Source organism: Spea bombifrons, chromosome 2 (assembly GCF_027358695.1).
Source record: "Spea bombifrons isolate aSpeBom1 chromosome 2, aSpeBom1.2.pri, whole genome shotgun sequence".
Taxonomy (NCBI): Eukaryota; Metazoa; Chordata; class Amphibia; order Anura; family Pelobatidae; genus Spea; species Spea bombifrons.
Window position 1 is genome coordinate 84,599,170 of NC_071088.1, and position 20,800 is coordinate 84,619,969.

General features: G+C 39.0%; 1 protein-coding gene across 2 annotated transcripts in view; it reads right to left on the reverse strand.

Annotated features, from left to right (window-relative positions):
• Window positions 1-18,959, reverse strand: part of ALCAM (activated leukocyte cell adhesion molecule) — a 33,592-nt gene extending 14,633 nt beyond the window's left edge. For both annotated transcript variants that reach the window (XM_053454990.1, XM_053454989.1), the window contains exons 1-3: window positions 18,407-18,959; window positions 2,171-2,271; window positions 118-337 (exon numbers count right to left, since the gene is read on the reverse strand). In XM_053454990.1, the coding sequence (XP_053310965.1) occupies window positions 118-337; window positions 2,171-2,271; window positions 18,407-18,470 (385 nt within the window). In that variant the 5' untranslated portion in view covers window positions 18,471-18,959. The remainder of the gene's footprint in view (window positions 1-117; window positions 338-2,170; window positions 2,272-18,406) is intronic.
• Between the last annotated feature and the right edge of the window lie 1,841 nt (window positions 18,960-20,800).

Genomic DNA, 20,800 nt, shown 5'->3' on the forward strand with positions numbered 1-20,800 from the left:
AATATATTTTACTATTTAGTAGGTTATGCTACTTAAGCAATGGTTCTTTAACATACAGCTGCACATGTAGTTAAGCTTTGAATAAAGAATCATAAATTTGGCATAATATATACTCACTGAATACTTTGACTACTGTTGGCTCTTCAAAAACATTGTCGGCTGTTATAAGCATGCATACAAATCTCTTTTCGTCACTGATTCTGGCACCAGAGATGAACAAGGTATAGTTCTCAGACAAGTTTAGACGTCCGTTGTACTCTGGAACATCATCAAAACTAAACTTGTTTTTTACAGCAGACCGAGAAGCTACAAATACAGCTGTTCCATCGTTTTTTTCCTAAAAAAACCCCAAATCAAACAAAAAAGGTTATTTTACAGAACACAGATTTAAGCTAGCTAGCTTTAACTAAACTAAACTCATAATAGCTCTAGGTCTGCTGAACTCTGTTGTGATAGCTACATTTTTATACGTTGCATTAAACAAATATTCTAGTTTCTTAGTCCACTAAATTTTGAAAGCTCTGAAAGTGGTGTGTGTCTTTTCCCCAAAATATAACATTTTACAGTTGAAATACTTTGCGACTGCGTGAAAAGTAGGAGATTGATGATTTTGAAGTAGCCTTGGTTCAGAAACACACTTTTGCCGATTGGTTTTGGAACACTAAAAACAGCTAAAAATCCCATATGTTGTGCTTGATACACAGGTGTGAGTGTGTGTGTGTGTGTATATATACACACATACATATGCACACACAGCAACTGACACTTACATTAACACTCAGTACATATTCAATACAAATGTTTCTTCAGTATCCATCTAAATCATAAAATGTCATACATAATGATGGAATCAGTAGTACGTTGTTCAAATCGGTGGAGTTGTTTTAATGTTGTTAAATATAGCATATAACTGCCACTGATGCTGGGCATGCGCTATTTATTTAACAATGTCAATCCCAAAGTATATACAACCCCCCGCCAAATAGGTCACATTGCCTTCCAGGATCACAAGTTTAAATAACCAACACAAGTTAAACAACCAAATTCTATGTAGATAAATTATATCTAAAATTTACAAAAAAAAATTACCACCAAGGGGATATTTGTTTCTTTATAAGACCACTAATCAACTGTGTTCACAGTTTAACCCAATTAAGTCAGATTATGGACTGTGTTATTTTCATTTTAAAGAAGTCCAAGCTTACTTCATGGCGCAGCCGGGCTGTATCCCTGTCTCTGTCCCGTCCCTGTATAGGTACTGCTTTTAAACCAAAAAACCTAAGGGAAGCTGGTGAAGCGGTGGCATTATTTTTCGCCTTGTCTCTGTCTATTTTTAACACATTATGTAAAAATTTGCACAAGAACACAAGCGTATATACAACAAAAGCCATGGAACAATTAATACATTTGTATAAGTCGCTCTTTCTATCTAACTACGAATGGTTAACCCATTTTGAAGCCAAGTTTCCTTTGGAGGCAAGGTTCTGTGATCACTGTGGAATAGCTGATCTCACAAATTAGTTTGTCTTTTAAATGCTTGACTAGGGCATAAAGGTAAATATTTTTGTTTTAGTTCTTCAGCATTACGCATACTGGCTTATGCGAGGGTTAGTTCGTGTTTATTATTACTTTGTTGCTCACCTATTTCTATATATAAACGTACAGAACTGCTTTCAGTATAAAAAAAAAGCCAACATGCTTAAGGGGTTAATGATTATTTCTGATTTGTTTGTTTGTTTTACTAGCATTAGTCCTCCTTGGTTACAAAAAGCAAAGATGCGCATTGTCATGCCTAGCTGAGCTCGGTTAAGCGTTACATTAGAAAGTTCCATAATCTGACTTAATTTTTGGTGCAGTCACAAAGGATTGCAGAATAATGCTAGCATGCCGAACGAAAGATACAATCAGAATGTTTTTCCAGCGCAGTTTGAATTCAATTTATCACAAAAGAAAAAAAAAGTGTCTGCGCAAAAATACCCTCCAAATGTATATGCCGACAACAGGGCAACGCTCAGTTAACATTGTACCTCTAAAGACAAAAAACAATGATAATCATGTAAAACAATATGAATAAGGTGTATGAATTGGGCTGTTGCAATTTATGCATTGGCTGTTTTACACCCAAAGGAAAATGTTAACGCGTGGATAAAAAAAAAAACCCAGTACTTACGTATTTCCATTTTCCAAACAGAAGACCTTCAACTATGTCTTGTCCGCAAGGTATAGCAATAGTTTCTCCATAAACCGCACTTGCCGTATGCAAGCCAAAACCTAAAAGACAAAACAATATAGAACATAAATGATAAAATACAAAAGCTCTTAGAGTACAACTGGTGAGTTGACTAAGGACGTTCTTTCATGCGTTTATCGTGATGCATATTAAAGTTTTACGTGTTTTCCTTTTGAAAACTAATATGAATTGTACATGCTGAAGGGCCCATCTGTAAGGCATCACTGAAGAAGTTCTATCAATACGGTTCTGAACATGTGAAATAGTCAATTTGGAAACCAAGTGTGCTGTAAGTGCTGCATTGTTAAATTCTCTTGGTGAATTCTAAGAAGGGCAATTGGTTTGATAAATGCTTCCCGCCATAAAGTGCCATGGCTGAAAGGGGAGATCATACTCAACTTTAGGGGAAGCTGCAGCTCCGGAGCTGCCCTCTCCATTTAAAACCAATGCACATGCTTTCTGCACATGGGTCTCAATAAACCCCCTGGAACCCTGGAGTGTTGCTTTAAATATTAGATTTTATTTTTGTTTGAACTTAATAAACCTTTAAAGATGTATCTGCAGATTGAAATAAATACACACTATGCCTATATTAATTATATATTTATTTCAACTTCTTCACGAACATTACCGAGCACCACCGTTTGACAAGCATTACTGTATTCGTGAATTGCGTGAGGAAAATACTATATTTAGTATATATATGTCCCAAAAAACTAGAGTTCTCCTGTCAAAACGCCTGTCTACATTTTGGTAATCACTATTCACTTGTCTGGGTTGAATTGTCAATGACAATAAGGTGCAGAAAAAAAAAATGTATAATAATGTATTTCTAAGCCTGTGATTAACTTAAATTTATTCAGATATTAGAAAATAATTATTTCTTGATCACGTAAATTCTTTAATTCATGCATATTTTGCCCCTAATTCTTGTACATTGCATAAAGTAAACACAACTACCACAGCGGTACAACTGAAATGCATGACCGATATGACCAGACACCTGATACACGGATATATACATATATACATACTAGGCCTAAGGTATAAATAAAATGATCTGAAGGATGTGGCAACCAAAACAATATTCAAATTGGCACCAACATAAAGAACTCATATATATATATGTATACGACGCGTAAACGCGACAAAGCTTGTTCCATATCCAGAAAATCAGCAAATCTTATTATTCCGTTCACTTTTTGTTCTATTAACTACGATGCATCCTTGCAACAATCCAGATAAACATTTTTTCTTGGCCACAGATCTACTTTTTTTTGGTTTCTTTTATGTCAAAAGTACGTAAAAGTAGGCATATAACACCGTTTATGTGTAAACTGATTGTAAAAGTAAATTCTTTTAGCATCAATGGCAACATTTCAAACATTGCACAAACACATTCATAATGATTTCAGATCACATTAAGTAAATGGGAAAAGCCAAAGAACAATTAATGGTCTAGTCACGTTATATCGGCACAACAATCTTTCAGTAAGGCAGGTGCTACTAAAACTTCATACCTGAAGGCAACCTTTTTAGTTAGCATCAAACTTCTAATTATAAGTTATTATAAATAAAAAAAAAAAAATCCTTCAAGTAATTTAGGGTTCGAGGTGTAAAGGCCTTCACTATAATCTGCATCAAACGAGACAAAACCATTAAACATGTATATACGCTGATCCAAGGGGTTTGTTTGCAAGTTAAAAGTCAGTCCTGTAATAAGGGTATACGGACTAGTTGTAGCTCCCAAGATATAAATACAACATATAAACTTTACACGTAAACAGAAGCTGCTTAACCCCTTCCGTACCGGGACGTACCTGGTACTTCCTGGTTAACAGTCACCGGTAGACCGGGACGTACCAGGTACGTCTCCTCCAAAAAACGCCCCCACATCACCACAATCGCGGTGATCGCGGGGGCGCTGCTGCTGCCGTCTGCCCAGGAGTCCTGGGCAGACAGCACAGCCTGTCTAAGCCCTCCCCCAAGCCTACGATCACTCCCACGGAGTGATTCTCTAGGCAGAAACAGCGATTGCAGACAAATCTGCAATCGCTGTTTCAGCTGCCACAGGCAGCTTCAGGGAAGGGGTGGGGGTGTTGAATGGGTCCCCACACAAGTGTGGGGGCCTGATCCAACACCCCCCTGCTGCCTGATCGCTCCATGAGAGCATCAGTGCAGCGTTAACCCCTTCAATGCCGCGATCGCTGCATTCAATGCCGCGATCGCGGCATTGAAGGGGTTAATTCCCGTTTTTTAGGGGGTTCTGCTACTGGTGGTCTGCCTGGAAGCCCAGGCAGACCTCCAGCAGCAAAAACGAACCCCCAGAAGTCCTCTGATCAGCCCTGTAGGGCTGATCAGAGAGACTCCTCTCCCACAATCTCCAGTCCACTGGAGATTGTGTCCCAGCTGCCAGAGGCAGCTTCAGGGACAGGGAGACAGGGCTCTTTGGTCTCCACATTAGTGTGGAGACCAGCCCCCCCACCCCCACCCCCCATAGTTAACCCCTACCCCCCCTCTTCCTCAATTAACCCCTTCAATGCTGCGATTGTTTATGACCCCCATCGCAGCATTGCAGGGGTTAATATTAGTCCCCACAAGCTTGTGGGGACTAAATATCAATCAATGCTGTGCTTCAATGGAGCATCAGCATTGAAAGAGTTAAAAAAAAAAAAAATTAAAAAATAATTTTTTTTAAAAAAAATAATAAAAAAAATAATAAAAAAAATAATAAAAAAAATACCAGCACTGACCTGAAAGTCCAGGGTGCTTCCAGGTCAAATGCTGGGCTGATCAGATCGCTCCTGGCCAATAGGAGTGATCGGATCATTATGGCAGCCCACGGATGACCCTGCTCTACAAAGAGAGAGGGGTCATCTAGGGTAATTATGAAAAAACACAAATTATTAATAAATGAAATAATCATAATTATTACCTGATCACTTGTCGGTGACATTTTAAGTCGCTGATTATTGATCGGTCTCCCTGATTGATGTCAGCGGCCTAAACCTGTCACTTACAAGCAATCTGATAAAAAAAATATTTAAAAAAATGTAAATGCACATGTTCCAGTTTTGCCCTCATAGCTTCCTCAAAAAATGCATGAACCATGCATGTGAGGTCTTGTTGGAATCAGGGGATCTTGGTGAACAAAATGTGGTGTTTTCTTCCACTGTTGCACTTATGGTGTGCAAGAAATTCAGTGCAACATTGAAATGTATGCGTTAAAAACGCAATAAAATAATTTCCCTGTGAAGTTTGGCAGAAACGAGTGAAGAAATGGCTAGCTGAAAACTGTCAAAACTACCCTAGTTGAACACCTTGACTTGTCTACTGTTCATAAATATATACTTTTATGGGGTAATTTACAGCGGGGGGCTTCCAAAATGTCCCAAATGGGATATGGGCCCAGGAAACCAATTTCTGAAAATTCCAAATGTGAAAACGAAAATGCGCATGTTCCAGTTTTGCCCTCATAGCTTCCTCAAAAAATGCATGAACCATGCATGTGAGGCCTTGTTGGAACCGGGGGATGTTGGTGAACACAATTTGGTGTTTTTTTCTGCAGTTGCACAAATTCTATACAAAATATAATATAAAATCTAAAGCAACATTGCAACATATGCAAAAAAACCCAAAAAAATATAAAAATACCTCAAAATTTGGCAGCAACTGGCGATAAAATCCCTGTTTGAAAAGTGTCAAAATGACCCTAGTTGTACACCTTGACTTATCTACTTTTCATAAACATATAATTTTGGGGGGATAATCAGTATCTGTGACAACTATTGCAGTTATTAGACTACCATGCCAAATTTGCAAAAAATTACATTTCAAAAACACGATGCATGCCTAGCAATATTTGCCCTATACTGGTCAAAATAGATGAAAATCCTGGCCATGTTGGGTGGTTTCCAAATCAGGACAACTCAATGAATATATTTGGGATAATTTTTTCCCATTGATTCAATGTGTGTACAATTTGTATGTATACAAAACTGTAAAAAAATGCGTTTTTTTCATTTTTTCACCACTTTTTCCAGTTTATTTCAAACAAAACAATGTACTACCCAGCTTAATATGGTTTCAAATGAAAGCCCTACTTGTCCTAAAAAAAACAATATATGATTTGTGTGGGTGCACCAATTAATAAGAGAGAAATTACAGTTGAAGAAAGACATGGCAAAAACACAAAAACGGCTCCGGTCCTTTAGCGACACGTTAGTATCAAAATCCCGGTCCTGAAGGGGTTAATACAACTCATAGCATATCTGTTTTGTAATATAGCTCGTTCTCTTATTCAAGAATATTTGGGAACGTTATCAATACACCGTTAGTAGAAGTGCCCCCTGCAAGATTTCCTTATTACAGCAAATACTATGATTTTAATGCCTTAAGGTTTTAATTGGCATGAAAACATGTTTACGTAGAGTTACATGTTACACATGCAGTTAACTGAATATGTAAGATTATCAAGAGATGTAATATTTGCAATAAATTACCATGTTTTATGAAATCTACCACAAGAACAAGCACATAGGGATTTTTATTAAAACCCTTAGCTCATGTCATGCGTATCCTATTATCAGGATATTATTATAGCATTTCTCTCCATTAATTGTTTGCAGTCATAGCTTTTGCTTCCAACTAAAGTTTGTATGTTTTCCCAATTACCAAAACTTTTAAGAAATCTGTTTACAAAAATTAACTGACCTTATGCATAATTATTTTTCCCTATATTGATGTTTTCTCCATTCGTCTTACAAAAGCTGCCTGAACCAATTAGAAACCTACCCAGCTGACACCCTTTGGACTGCTGTTCCTTGCATTTAGTAAAATATAATACATGATGCAGACAAATTTAAGATGAATGCCACCTGCTGGTCCAGCAACTCGAAGGGGACACTTTGTCTAGATTCTGAAATGTTAACACACATGCATAAGAGTATTGTCTCCTTAGAAATGCATTCTTTAGGGCATCAGTCTTGTTACTGTAGTTGTAAAACTCTGAATGCAGTGGGTTTTTTTTTATTATTATCACCTTCTGTATTTGTTGGCAGTGAGTTTAATTGGGGGAAAAGGGTCTTTCTGTTTACAGAAATTTCTGTTACAGAGTAGGAGATTAGGAAACCATTGTCTGTGCTTCTTTACCACGATGAGGCGATAGCTTAAAAAAAACAAAATGAGCATGTTCTTCCAAACATATATTTCTATGCTGATGTACAGTTTGTATAGTGCATAAGACAAGATGAGGTAAATTCCACATATTATCAGCATGTAAAAAGAGCCCCACAAAGCTTGAGGATATGATGATAGAGAAGAGTTGCAAATCAAGGACCAAGAACGTTGAGTGGTTCAGTACCTGGAGACAATTAAGAAGATGTAAGGGATGCAGTGTTGAGGGATCTGGAAGCTAGGGTTGGATGTTTGAATTCTGTGGTTAAAGGGGAACTATCACACTACAGCTTTTAGCATAGCTCGATGTATTAACGTTTATGGATTAGGTTGTTTTTTGTACGTTTGTTAATGCATTAGGTTTAAAACGGGGGATTTTACTTTATATAACATACTATATAAGTAAAGAGGTGGCAAATTAGCATAACAATGTACCGTCATTTATCTTGCTTCCCTAGCTCTTCAGCACAAAGTTGGCTTGAACCATTTTACAACCCTCAGCAACGACAGGACAGAGACAAACTCAGTGGGTAGGGGTAACCAGACATAAGACTTACACAGATTTTTTTTTAACCATAATGAACTACAACATTTCACATGTGACAAAAATAACAAATGCTTTACATAAAGTGGCACTCTTATGATTTAGGAAAAGATTATTTATATTATTCATCTGCACACTTAAAACAACCTTTTACTTGTCACAAGCACAATTGTGTGGAGTTTGAAGGAAAGACCTCTAGATAGTCTCTAAATGAAATGCTGAGGCAGATAAGTATAGTGGCTCTGAAGAAATTTATTTTGTCTTCCCAATTGGAAAACCATCGACTGTTTATCAACTGAAATTTATAAAACTGTAAAAAAAAAAAAAAAAAAAAAATGCTTCAAGTTATCACACATTGACAAAAAATATAAATCACTCTCTTACTTTCCAGTCAACCACAACAACTCTATCAACCCCCTCCGTGCCCAGCTTTCTTTTCCATTATAATATAAATAAGCTATTGGTATGGCGGGTGCCCAGTCTCTATGGGGCATATATTACTGTGCGGGAAAACGACTCGTCAAGGACAAACATTTTAGAAAATTCAATACCAGCTCCTAACCGTCAAATCATTTTTGCCGTATCCAATTTCAAACTGTATAATGTTCCCATCCACGATATTCTCACTGCTGTGGATAAATCAAATACTAAGTGTGTCTTAGAGTTCATTACTTTGTATCTGTTTAATTTCATCAGGAGTGAGTCAATGTTCTTGTCTCAAAATTCAACAGCAGCAGTGATTCAGCAGCGTGCTACACTGGAGATTGTCTATATACACGCTGACCAAATTATATATCAACATGGAAAGTGGTTGTGGGGAAAACTATCTGCCCCTGCGGTTTTTCTGCATTTTTACACAATGCTTTTGGTCGGATTATTTGGGGGTTTGCAGTAAAATAGAGAGAGTCTCAGAGAACAAAGCTTGTGCCCTTTGCTTGATGTGCCCCCTATAAGGGGAAGAGGTTTGAAGACCTTGCTAAACAATCAGGCCTGATTTGGGACATCACTGAATTTACAGTAAACCTGACTAATGATTGTCAAACCATTAGAACGAAGTTGTCAGTGCACAAGGCTCCAAACCCACACTATGCCACTTTCAAAAGACATTTTGAACACCTCTGTGAGATTGTGGATGCATTTCAGTGTGGGAAGGATTGCAAAGCCATTTCTAATTCTCTGGGGTGACATCAAAACCCCTGTCAAAGCAAACATTGACCAGATTGGGAAGATTTGGGAAAACACCTGATAAGAATCTCTAACAGCAAGGTATTAAATCATCCAGAAGTCATCCAGATCTGCAGACATCCCCCGCGTCATCTTTTTACAACTCCACCGCTAAGAAGATACTCGGCAAACACTGGATTCATGGCAGAACATCTTGAATGCTCAATCCAAAAAAAATTGTATTCTGGATTAATGTTTTATTGACAAAAGTACATTTTAGCATGGACAAATATTTAATTTTATGTGTTAAAATGATAATTTGTGCAGGTTACAGGAACATGGAAAGGAGGCATTAACAGCTGAGCAAACATATGGTAAAGAGAAAAAAGCCCTATATCCTGAAATAGCTTTAAGCCTGAAAACCAAAAAAGGGAAGGGAAGAGGTTAAGCAGTTCTCCATGGAGAAGTGGGCCAAATTGTCTCCATAATGCCACGAGAGTTATTGCTGCTAAGGATAAAAACTGCTTTAATTTGAAATTAAGCTAGCGTTGTTGTATAGTGCATAGAAAAATTAACAGCACCATTTAACACCGCCCATGCCTTTGGAATACAATTTCATTTAAAAATGCCATGAACATTTATGTCAAACACTTCTATTTCCGCTAGAAAACAACAATCAAATTTCATTAAGGTCCTCAAATATAAATTATGGAGGAACTATTAAAATAAATTCAAAATTCAAACAAAACCTGGCTATAGATTATGATTTTGTTTAGTACGAGGGGGTTCCATTACAGAGAAAACATGGCTATGTAACTCCCATGAGTGGCATTCCATTCATAACCCCGAGTAGCAGACTGCTTGGATACACACCAGCATCCACAGACTAGCCAGTATCTCACTTATCGTTAATAACACACAAGCACTTTACAAGAGACACGTAATGGAAGGCTGAGCACTTTACAAATGGCAAGGTGCAACTGGTAGTGCCTTTGGGGAAAAGGAAAAGAAAAGAAAAAAAGAACGTAATCACTCATAGAAGCAAGGTATATTTAAGTGCCCCTAGCCCATATACATTAGTTGAACATATGAAGCAACCGAAGCTTACACCTGAACTGCTTATCCTACATTTACAGTTTTAGATAAACCTATGGAATAGTGCAGATTAAAATGATAATAAAAAAACGATGCATTATAAATCTTTTGTGTATACCATGGGACCACAAATATCTGCATCATTACTTCGCCCCATTGTTATCCACCCCATCTACGCTGCTGTATTTAACCCTTTGATAACCAAACGCACCATTAGAAACATCATTCCTAGTTCTGTTAATGGCATGCGCTAATTGGATGTTGACATAGAAACTGAAAAGGTTTCTTGAAACATTTGTGTTGCTTTTAAGAATAAACAAAAGTTTGGTTGGACCAAACCACTTTCTTTAAGGAACATGTTTATATCCTGAAACTTCAGTTCTCGGGCAGCTCTGAGCAGACTAGGAAACACACCAGCGTTAGCTCACACCGAATCATCATTGTACCCAGACTCGGCCAAGTCTGAGGGGGTTTGTAGCATTGGCTTCAGTCAGCCATTGCTCAGAATTTTGAGTTGGATTGCAATTTTCATTATGACTTCTATAATTCAAACACCCCACAGTTAACACTATTATATATTAAGTAAAATAATCAATACAAATCAGACTCATTAAAAGGCAACCTTTCCAAGCATAGCTTCCTCATATATGTTTAAGGCACACACTTGATTTGTATTTCAGCTTCTTTCTTACCCCAGGTTATATGACTAATCATACCTTGCATCTAGGACAAACATTGAGGCATGAGAGAGAGAAAGCACTGTGGTGCCAAAAGAACACAAATCTCCTGAAAACCTCTTCGATTATTTGTTCCTTACCTTGGGTAAACACTGAAATTACATTATGAAACTGACATGCGAACAAAAGTAAATACGTAGACAGCGAAACCTACGATCAGACTAAGGGGGAGTCATAACACCCTCCCCCCTCAAAATCACATACGTTACTAATGCTAGATATGATTTATTTGTCCACAAAGGATTTACAAATAAGGTATAGCTCTTTTGTATGGAGTTAACAATGCATCCTTTACAAAACTGGAATATTTGGGAACAGACAAAGGTCAGCGGTGACCAGTATAGCAAAACAATGAAAGCATAAGCCAGGTCACCTATGAGTAGACGGGACTGTGTGTGGTACAGCCGTGGTAGGGCATTGTAGAGCTATGCTTTTTCCTTCCCAATATAAACCAGCTGTTTCTCTAGCAAACTGTATAAGTTATACTGTAAATGTCACCTGCTCCCTTTTTGCATCCATTTTTATTCTCTCTCTTAACTACCTGAGCCAGATAAAAACATTCAGCAAAACGAAGGGCAAACACAACAAAAAAGATCAGTTATATTTCTAACAGTTTTTTGAGCATTTTGCCTTTTTTTTTTTTAAACCCAAATGCTAGAGATCCCCTAAGGCTCTATCTCATAACTAAATGGTACCACCGATGATGTCATGGTGACACCTCTGGGTTCCTTAAAATATTTGTGTGTGATCAGCAGCAAAGAGATCATCGGAGAACCCAGCCGGTCTACCAACATCTTTTGCATGTCTTACTACAGCTTACTATACACCGTGACATAACGTTTAAAAATGTGGTTAATACAGAATTGTAGCATCATTAAGGTTACAAAACTCAAATACAGCTCATTTAACTGTGTCAAGTAAACATTCCAATTACTCATTTAATTATGGATGTTAAGGACCACAGAATCGTGTTAACTGCTTAAGAAGAGCAGCCTTTAATGTCTCCTCAGTTCCATGGCATCATAGCAGCACTATACATAATATGAAGCAGCTGTCAAGTCAACAAGTAAAACTAAATGAGATCTATTTATCACATTCAGTACTAGCACGACAGATATACTGTCAGGTTTAATTGTTAGAATACCTAATATTTTAAGTATAATGCGCTGTTGCTGTGTTTCTTAAGCCAATATCATCAGGCCCCAAATGTTTGGCACTTGGGGTAATTGTAGGGAAGACAAAGGAACAACAAAAAAACCAAAACACAAAAGCTGTGGAACGAAGCTGAAAAACAAACTTTCTACTAGGGGTACTTGATTAGAAAAGACAGAAACAATGAATAATGTAATTCGGAAATCGCATTTGTCTACTCGCTTGTCATGCTAATTGGATAATAAGCATGAATAAAGGTGAACATTCCAAGAAGCAACATGATCAGCAAAACTATTTTAATCCTTTCACCATTATCAAGGGTTTATTTTGGTTGCATATCATACGTTGAGTTTTAGTGTGTTCTTAACTGAACAAATTCCAGAACGCAGATAAACCTATCGTAACGCTGACATGATTGGCATAACTTCACATAGCACTCTTTGTCCTAATCAGTTTATGGCTAAAGATGTTAATAACGTAATAACAAAAAAAAACTAAAATCTGGGATGTCACCTTGACACGGTGCCTAATGTATTGTTTAATAGACCTTTGGAAGCATTCACTTATAGGACCACATGTGCCTAATGTTAACACTTTAGCATCGGACTTACTGTTACCAAAACAGTCAACGCAGGAGAACACAAGAAGTAAGATGATCAATTATATTTGTAACAGCTAGCTTCCATGCCTCGAGTTACACATTAAAGGCACTCTGAATCATTTTATGGAGCTGCACAATCCAGGTGGTCTTTTAGAAATAATACAGCACAGAAATAATGCAGAGCAGCTTTTTGCTTTAGATGTGAAGAGTCTACAAAAACATTTCAAACAGCGGTGTCCAACTTGTCCGGGGTGAGCTGAGAAGAGATATACGTTTGTTTGAACAAACCTATTAAAAACAATGATGTAACATGATAGACTGTTAGACCAGAGAAAGGCTTACAGACCGAAAGCATGTCCTTAAATGGGCCACACACAAGACCATGAAATGTCATAACGTATATAACTAATGTAAAACAAGGACGCACGTGAGAAAATTGATCATTCTATGGTTTGTGACTTTTACTAAGTTTGCATTACATCCATTTTAAAAAGATATTTTGACACGTACATAAGGCAGGAACCTCTTGTGGCATGAAAGATTTAAGTCTTATTGTAAAAATGTCCATTAAAGATAAACAAACTATTTATTAGTCATGTTGAGTTTTCTTCCGTATTTGATGTACTTCTTCCAGTGGAACAGACACTGAACATTTAAATGCAATTTATTTTAAGAAAAAGTATGAAAATATACTGGTGAATATACCTTAGTTTCTATGCCTCTTTTGCAAAATACTTTACATCACATAAGAGTATGTCCATATACATCTACTAATAGGCAAACCTGGGACTGTGGTTGTCTTATACATTGAAGTTCACCCATTACAACTTGTCCATTGCAGGAAATCAGAGCTGTGTAATGTTCTTCCTAATGTCTCGTCATCCGGCTAGGATTACTTTTATTGTGTGAAGAATGCGTGTTTCTAGAAAGTTGTTCACCCCAGTAGCAAACATCAGGACACGTAACACACAGTGTGGTTATCACCCAAACTCATTGCAGTGTTTTCACTATTAACACATGGGCTGCATGTACAGCTTTGGACAAATTCATCGTTTGTCATTGAAAAAGATTATGCAAGTTAACATCCGATCGCCACTACTGAAATAATAAGGAGAATAAAGGAACACTACAATATGCTTATTCATAAAGTATGATTCTGGTACATGTGCGTTCAAACTAGGTCAAGGTGAAACCAGGCCTGAAGAACAAGTAAACTTTAAAATATTGTATCAGCACTAAGGCAGAAAAAGTGATCCAAAATAAATACCGTAAATTGTATCGCTGCAGAAAATATATGCTAGTATATACTAAATACATGCAGAATTTTAAGTAGTATCAGACAAGATGCACACACACACACATTATATATATATGTATATATATATATATATATATATATATATATATATATATATATATATATATATATAGATGCATGTACACGGAAAAGCATAAAAAGCAAATAAAGAAAACTTGTGTGAGTTTCTAAGCAATGTTGACAAGAAAAATTTAATAAATAATAGTTCCTGGTTCCTACAAACTATTAATCCCCATTCAATCTCTCTCCATACATATCGATTCAATTACTCTGGTGTGACATGTATTAAAGCTAATTGACTAAATCATTCAAAACCTACACTATCTGTGAAGTAAAAATGTCAACAGACATGCCCTGGGTTCTGTCTTCACTCCAACAGACAGACATTCTCTTTTATCAGGGGAGGAAATGCCAGCCACACAGATGTGGAATTTATTTGCTTAAGTTAATCATTTATAATCCAGAACCAAGGACCATAGCGAGATTTTTCGTCATGCAGACACTAACAACACATAACACACTCGAACGCTTGGCGTGCGGAAATAGCCAAAAATATGTTGCTTATGCTGTCGAGCGGCACATAAGTCACAGCAAAATTATGCAATGTTTTCAGGACTAGAAATGACTGGTTTTACTGCATATATCCTGTACCGAGTGCCACATTTCATCAAATCTTTGGAAAGGAACCTTATTGCACTACTAGCTGTATATACCAACAAGCAGCACACAATTTCTGCAGATTGATAGGTTTATATATACTATATATAATTTATATTATGTCTGTGCACTTCTAAGATGCAGTAGGCCTGCCCAAAATCCAGAAATGGAATCAGGTCTACGTGACATTCTGTGTTTAACTTCAAAGTTGGTGGAGAGGTCTAATGTATATAGCTGACAAGGCACTGAAATAGTTTGCTCGTTATTGAGGGGGTCCCAATCAAACATTTTGAGTTAATTTAAAGGAAAATAACCCTGTCAAAATATTGAATAAATATTCTATATCCAAGATGCTCTACCCGGATTAGCGCCCTGGGTAATTTCTAATCATTTTCTCTCACTTGCAAAGACTTAACAAATTAAAGTCCCCGTCCATCTACTGATGTTTTAGTTAAATCTGCCACGTTACTACACAGTGTTGAATTTTAATCTCTACATTTCAGCTAAATTGTAGTGACATATTTGTCACAGTTAATTACCGAGGCATTGTAATAGAATACCTTTCCACCGCCAGAGCTTGACTGCTGCACGCACTTTAACTGCTCCCCTACTAAGGGATATGAAACATAAGCCGGCGAGAGACTCCATCTCAGAACCTGTTATGCTTCACTGGGCTTCAATAAAGGAAGATCTCGCCCTAAAATATAAATAGCCCTGAGACTTGTGTAAACCCAGCTAGCTCCTTTATGAAAAATAAAAGACGACAGTATTACGGATTAAATATTGACCACTGGACAATGGCATGGTCCCACATAGCTAGTCCTCTTCAAAGACCGGAGAATAGCAAGTAAATAATAATGTTCCATATGAACTGACAACAGAAACCCACAGCTCACACACTGTATACAAATACTGGTATATACAATAAAAATACATCATGTGGACAGAACTAGGCCGATGCTTTTTTTATGAGGCTAACTAGTGCCAAAGCTAAGAATGTATGATTTTAATATGACTTAGAATGGACAAATCACCGGCAAAGAGAAAGACATTCAGATATGCTTACATGTCATTGCTTGCATGGAAATACTTTCTTATCACAGTGACCTCAAATACAGCAAAAGCGCTCCAATCCAGCAGTCATGCTTTGAATTCTCTTTGATGGCACTGGACGGCTTTAATAGGTTTAATACAGCTTTAATATGTGACTGGATCTTTCAACAGATGTAAAAACGGAGACATCTTCATTTAGACTAAGCAGAATAGATTAATTTAACGTTGCAACACTGGAAACATATGAAGGCATGTTTAACAACCTTCACTGGTTTCCAACTGTAAAAGCACATGCCATGCTAGGAGCCTCCACAGGTTGGCACTGTTATAACAAGAACAATATTGCAGATTCTCACAATTCCTGTGTTCTTGTAATGGAGTTAAAACTGTTTTGACCAAAGAAAACTTCATGAAGTCAAGAGTTGTTGGTAGAACACATTTATCTTCATAAAAACAGCAAAGCACCCTTTTCTAGTTCTATATTGAACACAAGCTAAACTATATGGACAATTTTGTGTCGAATGGGTCATACATAGTTTTTATGGGACTGACTAAAAGCATCTGAAATAACCCATACAGACACTGGGCTAGTGCAAGGGAATACAGCTTGCAAATGGCTTTACGGTACTCTAGAGATGAATGCGGCTGTTACATTCTGAAATAAAATTGTTTTACGGCCCACTAGTACTGACAGTTGGAGACGTGGGAGGAGGGGGAAAGAGCAGCAACCATATAGCCCCAAATCTCATTGCTATTATGCATTCCGGGGGGGGGGGGTTACAGCCACACCCTTTAAAGAAATATGCTCGATCTGTAAATGACAGGTATAAGATAGGAGTTTTCTTTACTAATGTTACTACTTATTTTATATAGCGCCATCATACCCCGCAGTGCTGTACAACAGGTATATCAGTTTAGCTTAATCTATCAATTCTAATTTTGCCATACCCTTTGAGTGCAAGAAGCTCTGTAGAATTTATTGGCGCCCAAGAAAACATTGATAAAAATGATGATGTACATTTATATTAGCTTAAATTCACATCTTCCGGCTTGTGCCGCCATACATGAGCACTCACATTTGAAAATCAATATTCCGCCTTGACTTCAGGTGCTAGTTACTGAACCTGAAAAACAGCTTCAGCGAACAGTTTCTATTTCAGTTGGTCTTTTGTTTTAATAACTCTTGTGGTTTGGAACGACCAGGGAAAAGAAAGGTAAATAACTTACGTGGTGGGGAAAGCAAATGTTAGGGCTCAGGCAGCTAGAACAGAACATGGGAGAGAGAAAACAAATCTACAAAGCTATTACACCCAAAGAATGCTCATACACATTCATCTTAATATTACAATAGAACATGAGTATAATAAGTACAAACGGTGTTTCAGGTTCTTACAGAAAACTGAAGCCTCTATGAGATCACGCAAAAAAGCTGCCAATTTGATCTTGTTTTCTGATAAAGCTTTCTAATTCTCTCACATTCAGGACCAAATACAAACGTGAGCCACTTGCAGGCTGCGCTGAAAGCAAATTATTTTAGATCTATATCCACCACACACAGTCTACTCAGTTCTAACACATCCAATCAGTGACCATCCTTAGGGATCCAAAGCCTCACAAGAGTAATACATGAGCAGCTATCACTTGTAATGGAAAATAATAGAAAGAGGTTCCTTTAGCAGCCTTATCAGAAAAAGAAAAATCTCAATGGGTTCAAGTAGTGCAGACTATTTTGAAAGGGTTAAATCCAGACGCAGGAAACATTATAAAAGGAAATACTTATATACAAATATTAGCTGTTACCAAACTGACTCTAACAATACTAAAGAAACTGGGACTGATGTGCCCATAAGGGCCATACTTGAGCCTTTGTAACAAATGCAGATCTGCATTAATCATTAGTAGAGGGGACACACTGCACTTTGAAACAAAATTTTGGGGAAGGAGGGGCCATACTTGGGTGGTAACAGCAGAACAAAGGCTTCATATGTTGACTCCTCTTTGGGTGTCCTGGGAAGCCTTCTCATGTACATTGAAGTGAAACAGGATCCTGCTGGTATGTACAATTCATCACTCCTGCAGGATAGCAGCTTGAGGCTAGAGAAGCATTTCAATGACCTAGACTTCCAACAGGTTGTGTGCGCAGGGTAATACAAGTGGCTACACTGGGGGGCTCCACACTCTTAATTATCTGAAGATGAAACCCATGTAAAATAACACGCAGTTCTGCATCCATCAATACAAAATGGCATCTGCTGTTATGATCTCATAACTAAAGTGCAGAAAAAAACAAGTTATAATAAGAATAGTAAAATGAAAACGTGCGTATAGCAGTGGTCATAAACACAAATTAGCCTTTACACAACAGGTGGACTTCAGATCGAAAAACAAAAACGCCGGTGTATCCAATATAGCTTCACAGTAAGTCCAGTATCAGACAGATCCAAAAGGAAGCGATGCCTAGCAGCACAGACTGGCACGGGGACTGTCCACAGAGCCAACATTAACATTGCCCATACTATACAAAGTGTGGGCTACTAGATCCCATCCTCACTCAAAAGGCATCATTAATGTAAATGCACACTGGACACTGAGTACCGCCATGAGGCATAATCTACCTGCAAAGTGCAAGCACAGACCAGTCCAAACAGCCCCCGTCATTAAAGGCATGGAGGATACATACCTGTCCTCAGGATGGCCGCACACAGCACACACACGCTCAGGAGGCTCCCTGCACTTGCTGCCATGACCCAGCTTCTTCTTATTCCAGCCGAGAGGAGAGATGCCCGGTCCCGCCGGGGATTACAATAGGAGGAAAGGACAGTGGAGGGCACCAGCGGCTCCCGCCCGCGTATCACCTGGCTCCGTGCCCCGTGGTATCGCCTCAGACACGATGTACCCACCAGGCGCCCTTTTCCCGGGCTGTACGCGTTTAAAAAAAACCTCACAGAGGTACGTGATTAAAAACCAGAGCCACAAGGACAGAAACAAGTCCGGGGGATCCGATGGTAATGTGGGGGTGGAAGCCTTATCCCCGGTACACAAACTTGGAGTCGGGAGAAGTTAGCGGAGTCCCGCGTCTGAGCTCGTTTACTAACAGGACAAGTTAAAAGACTCTCCCGGGAGGATGGCTAACACGGACTCAAAGGCAGTCCTCGCAGGTGCTTCACAGCTGGGTGTCCACACAAGAAAGCTCCGTTCCCTTTGCCGCCGGTCCCTCAGACTGACTCTCCAATCTGTTGGCTCTGCTACTCCCCCCTCCTCTCTAACCAACAACTAAGTGAGCCAACCCTTGCGCGCTCACGAGCCAGGCGCGCACCACTGGCTACTGTTTTTGCGTGCGTGCACGCGCTCAAGTTAAAACAGAACACACCTGCCCAGGTGCCTTCACACACGCGCCACTAGAGATAAGGCTAGTTACATTGATTATTACATGCTTTTATATAACTAATGCAAAACGTATACCGTACATACGCTACGGACAGGTCTACAGGGTGACTTAATTAACACTTTAATTATAAGGGTCACTCCACTATTGCTATACAGATAGTGTTGGATATTTTTTCAGCATATTGCAAGTACATGTTCAGTATTGAGAGCCTCATGTGCAGGGCAGCTGGAGTGCACGCGCAATTCGAGCAGGTGCTTCCCGCTGTCCTCCTCGCGGCGCTGCAGGACCTCAAGTATATCGAAGCGCAATCTAGAGGGAAACGTGCACGAGCGCGCGGGCTAGCGCCAGCCACCTGCTTTCACAATGGGACAGTCCCGCGCGCGTCACGCCCACAGAAGGAGAGATAACTTTGTTTGGAGGGGAGGGGTAAATTCGGTTGGGTGTGAAATTCCAGTGATGGGTATGTGGATGGTACGGGAAGGCTGCGGTATGAGCGAGGAGAGGCTATTGGGTAGGGAGAGTATGCATAATGTGTAAACAAAGTGGTTGCATGGTGGGTTGTGTCCAAGTACACGGTGTGTGTTTGGAAGGATCGTATAGCTAAGCGATCTAGACAAGCACTGGGTTCATGTACAAGATAAAAGTGTGAAGGGCGCAGGGTTTAGCTGATGTTCACATACACTAACGTAACGCGGCTGCCCAGGGGTTAATCATGGCGCACTAGCCCGCAGTGAGCATATGATGTGACTGTGCCCCCAGGGTAGTAGCATGCTGATGCCCGATCTCCAGGTCATGTTGCCCGCCAGCTGCCCACTTAATGGCATATGAGCTGAAACACTAAACGGTCGCAACAGGTGCTTCGGCGGGAGAAGCCGGCGGGTTGGATTGTAAAGCAGCATATGCAGTTTCCGCGATCCGGCTGGGCTACATCTGGAGTCACCTTCCCCATGTGATGTGATGCGCCCACCTCCTGCCGCGCCGATCTCTCACTGGAGTCTCCGGAGACACCGGGCGGCCAAGCTCTCCTCCCTCCTGCGGTATAACAGTCTATGTTTATTTCACCGAACAAGGATGGGCACATTCCTGAGATCTGACACGCAGCCCAACGGCGAGATCACGATCGTTACTGCACCTCTGTAATTCCATGTTATTACTTTCCAGCAGGACACTGCAGCGGAGGCGGAACCTACCAGGCGTTTCACACCCGACATTGAACGCTGATTTCTATAGATTTTCTAAAAGAAAGTCCCTACCGCTTCACACGGAGATCTGTTCTTGTTAGAAAATTTGGTCTTTTGTGTCAAATTGCAATAATTGTGAACTTCCTGGTTGCTTATTTTACACATTCCTGATAAGTACATAAAATCAGTGCCTTCAAGTCTACATTCAGTAAATCACAAAATGTCTATTATTTTTGGATTTGTAAGAGTGATTGGGCATGACCTTGCTTCCAGTTCATTGAGGGTTTCTTCCATGGGTAGGTTTTACTGTATTGAGCCCAAAATAACAATCTTAAGAGTTATTATTATTATCATTTTTATAGCACCATCATATTCTGTAGCGCTGAACAATGGGTAAACAGGACATAACAAATAATTGGTAACATAACAATTTGACTTACAGAAACAACAGGTGAGGAGGGCCTTGCCCAAAGAGCTTACAATCTAGAGTTTCTCCCAATTATTG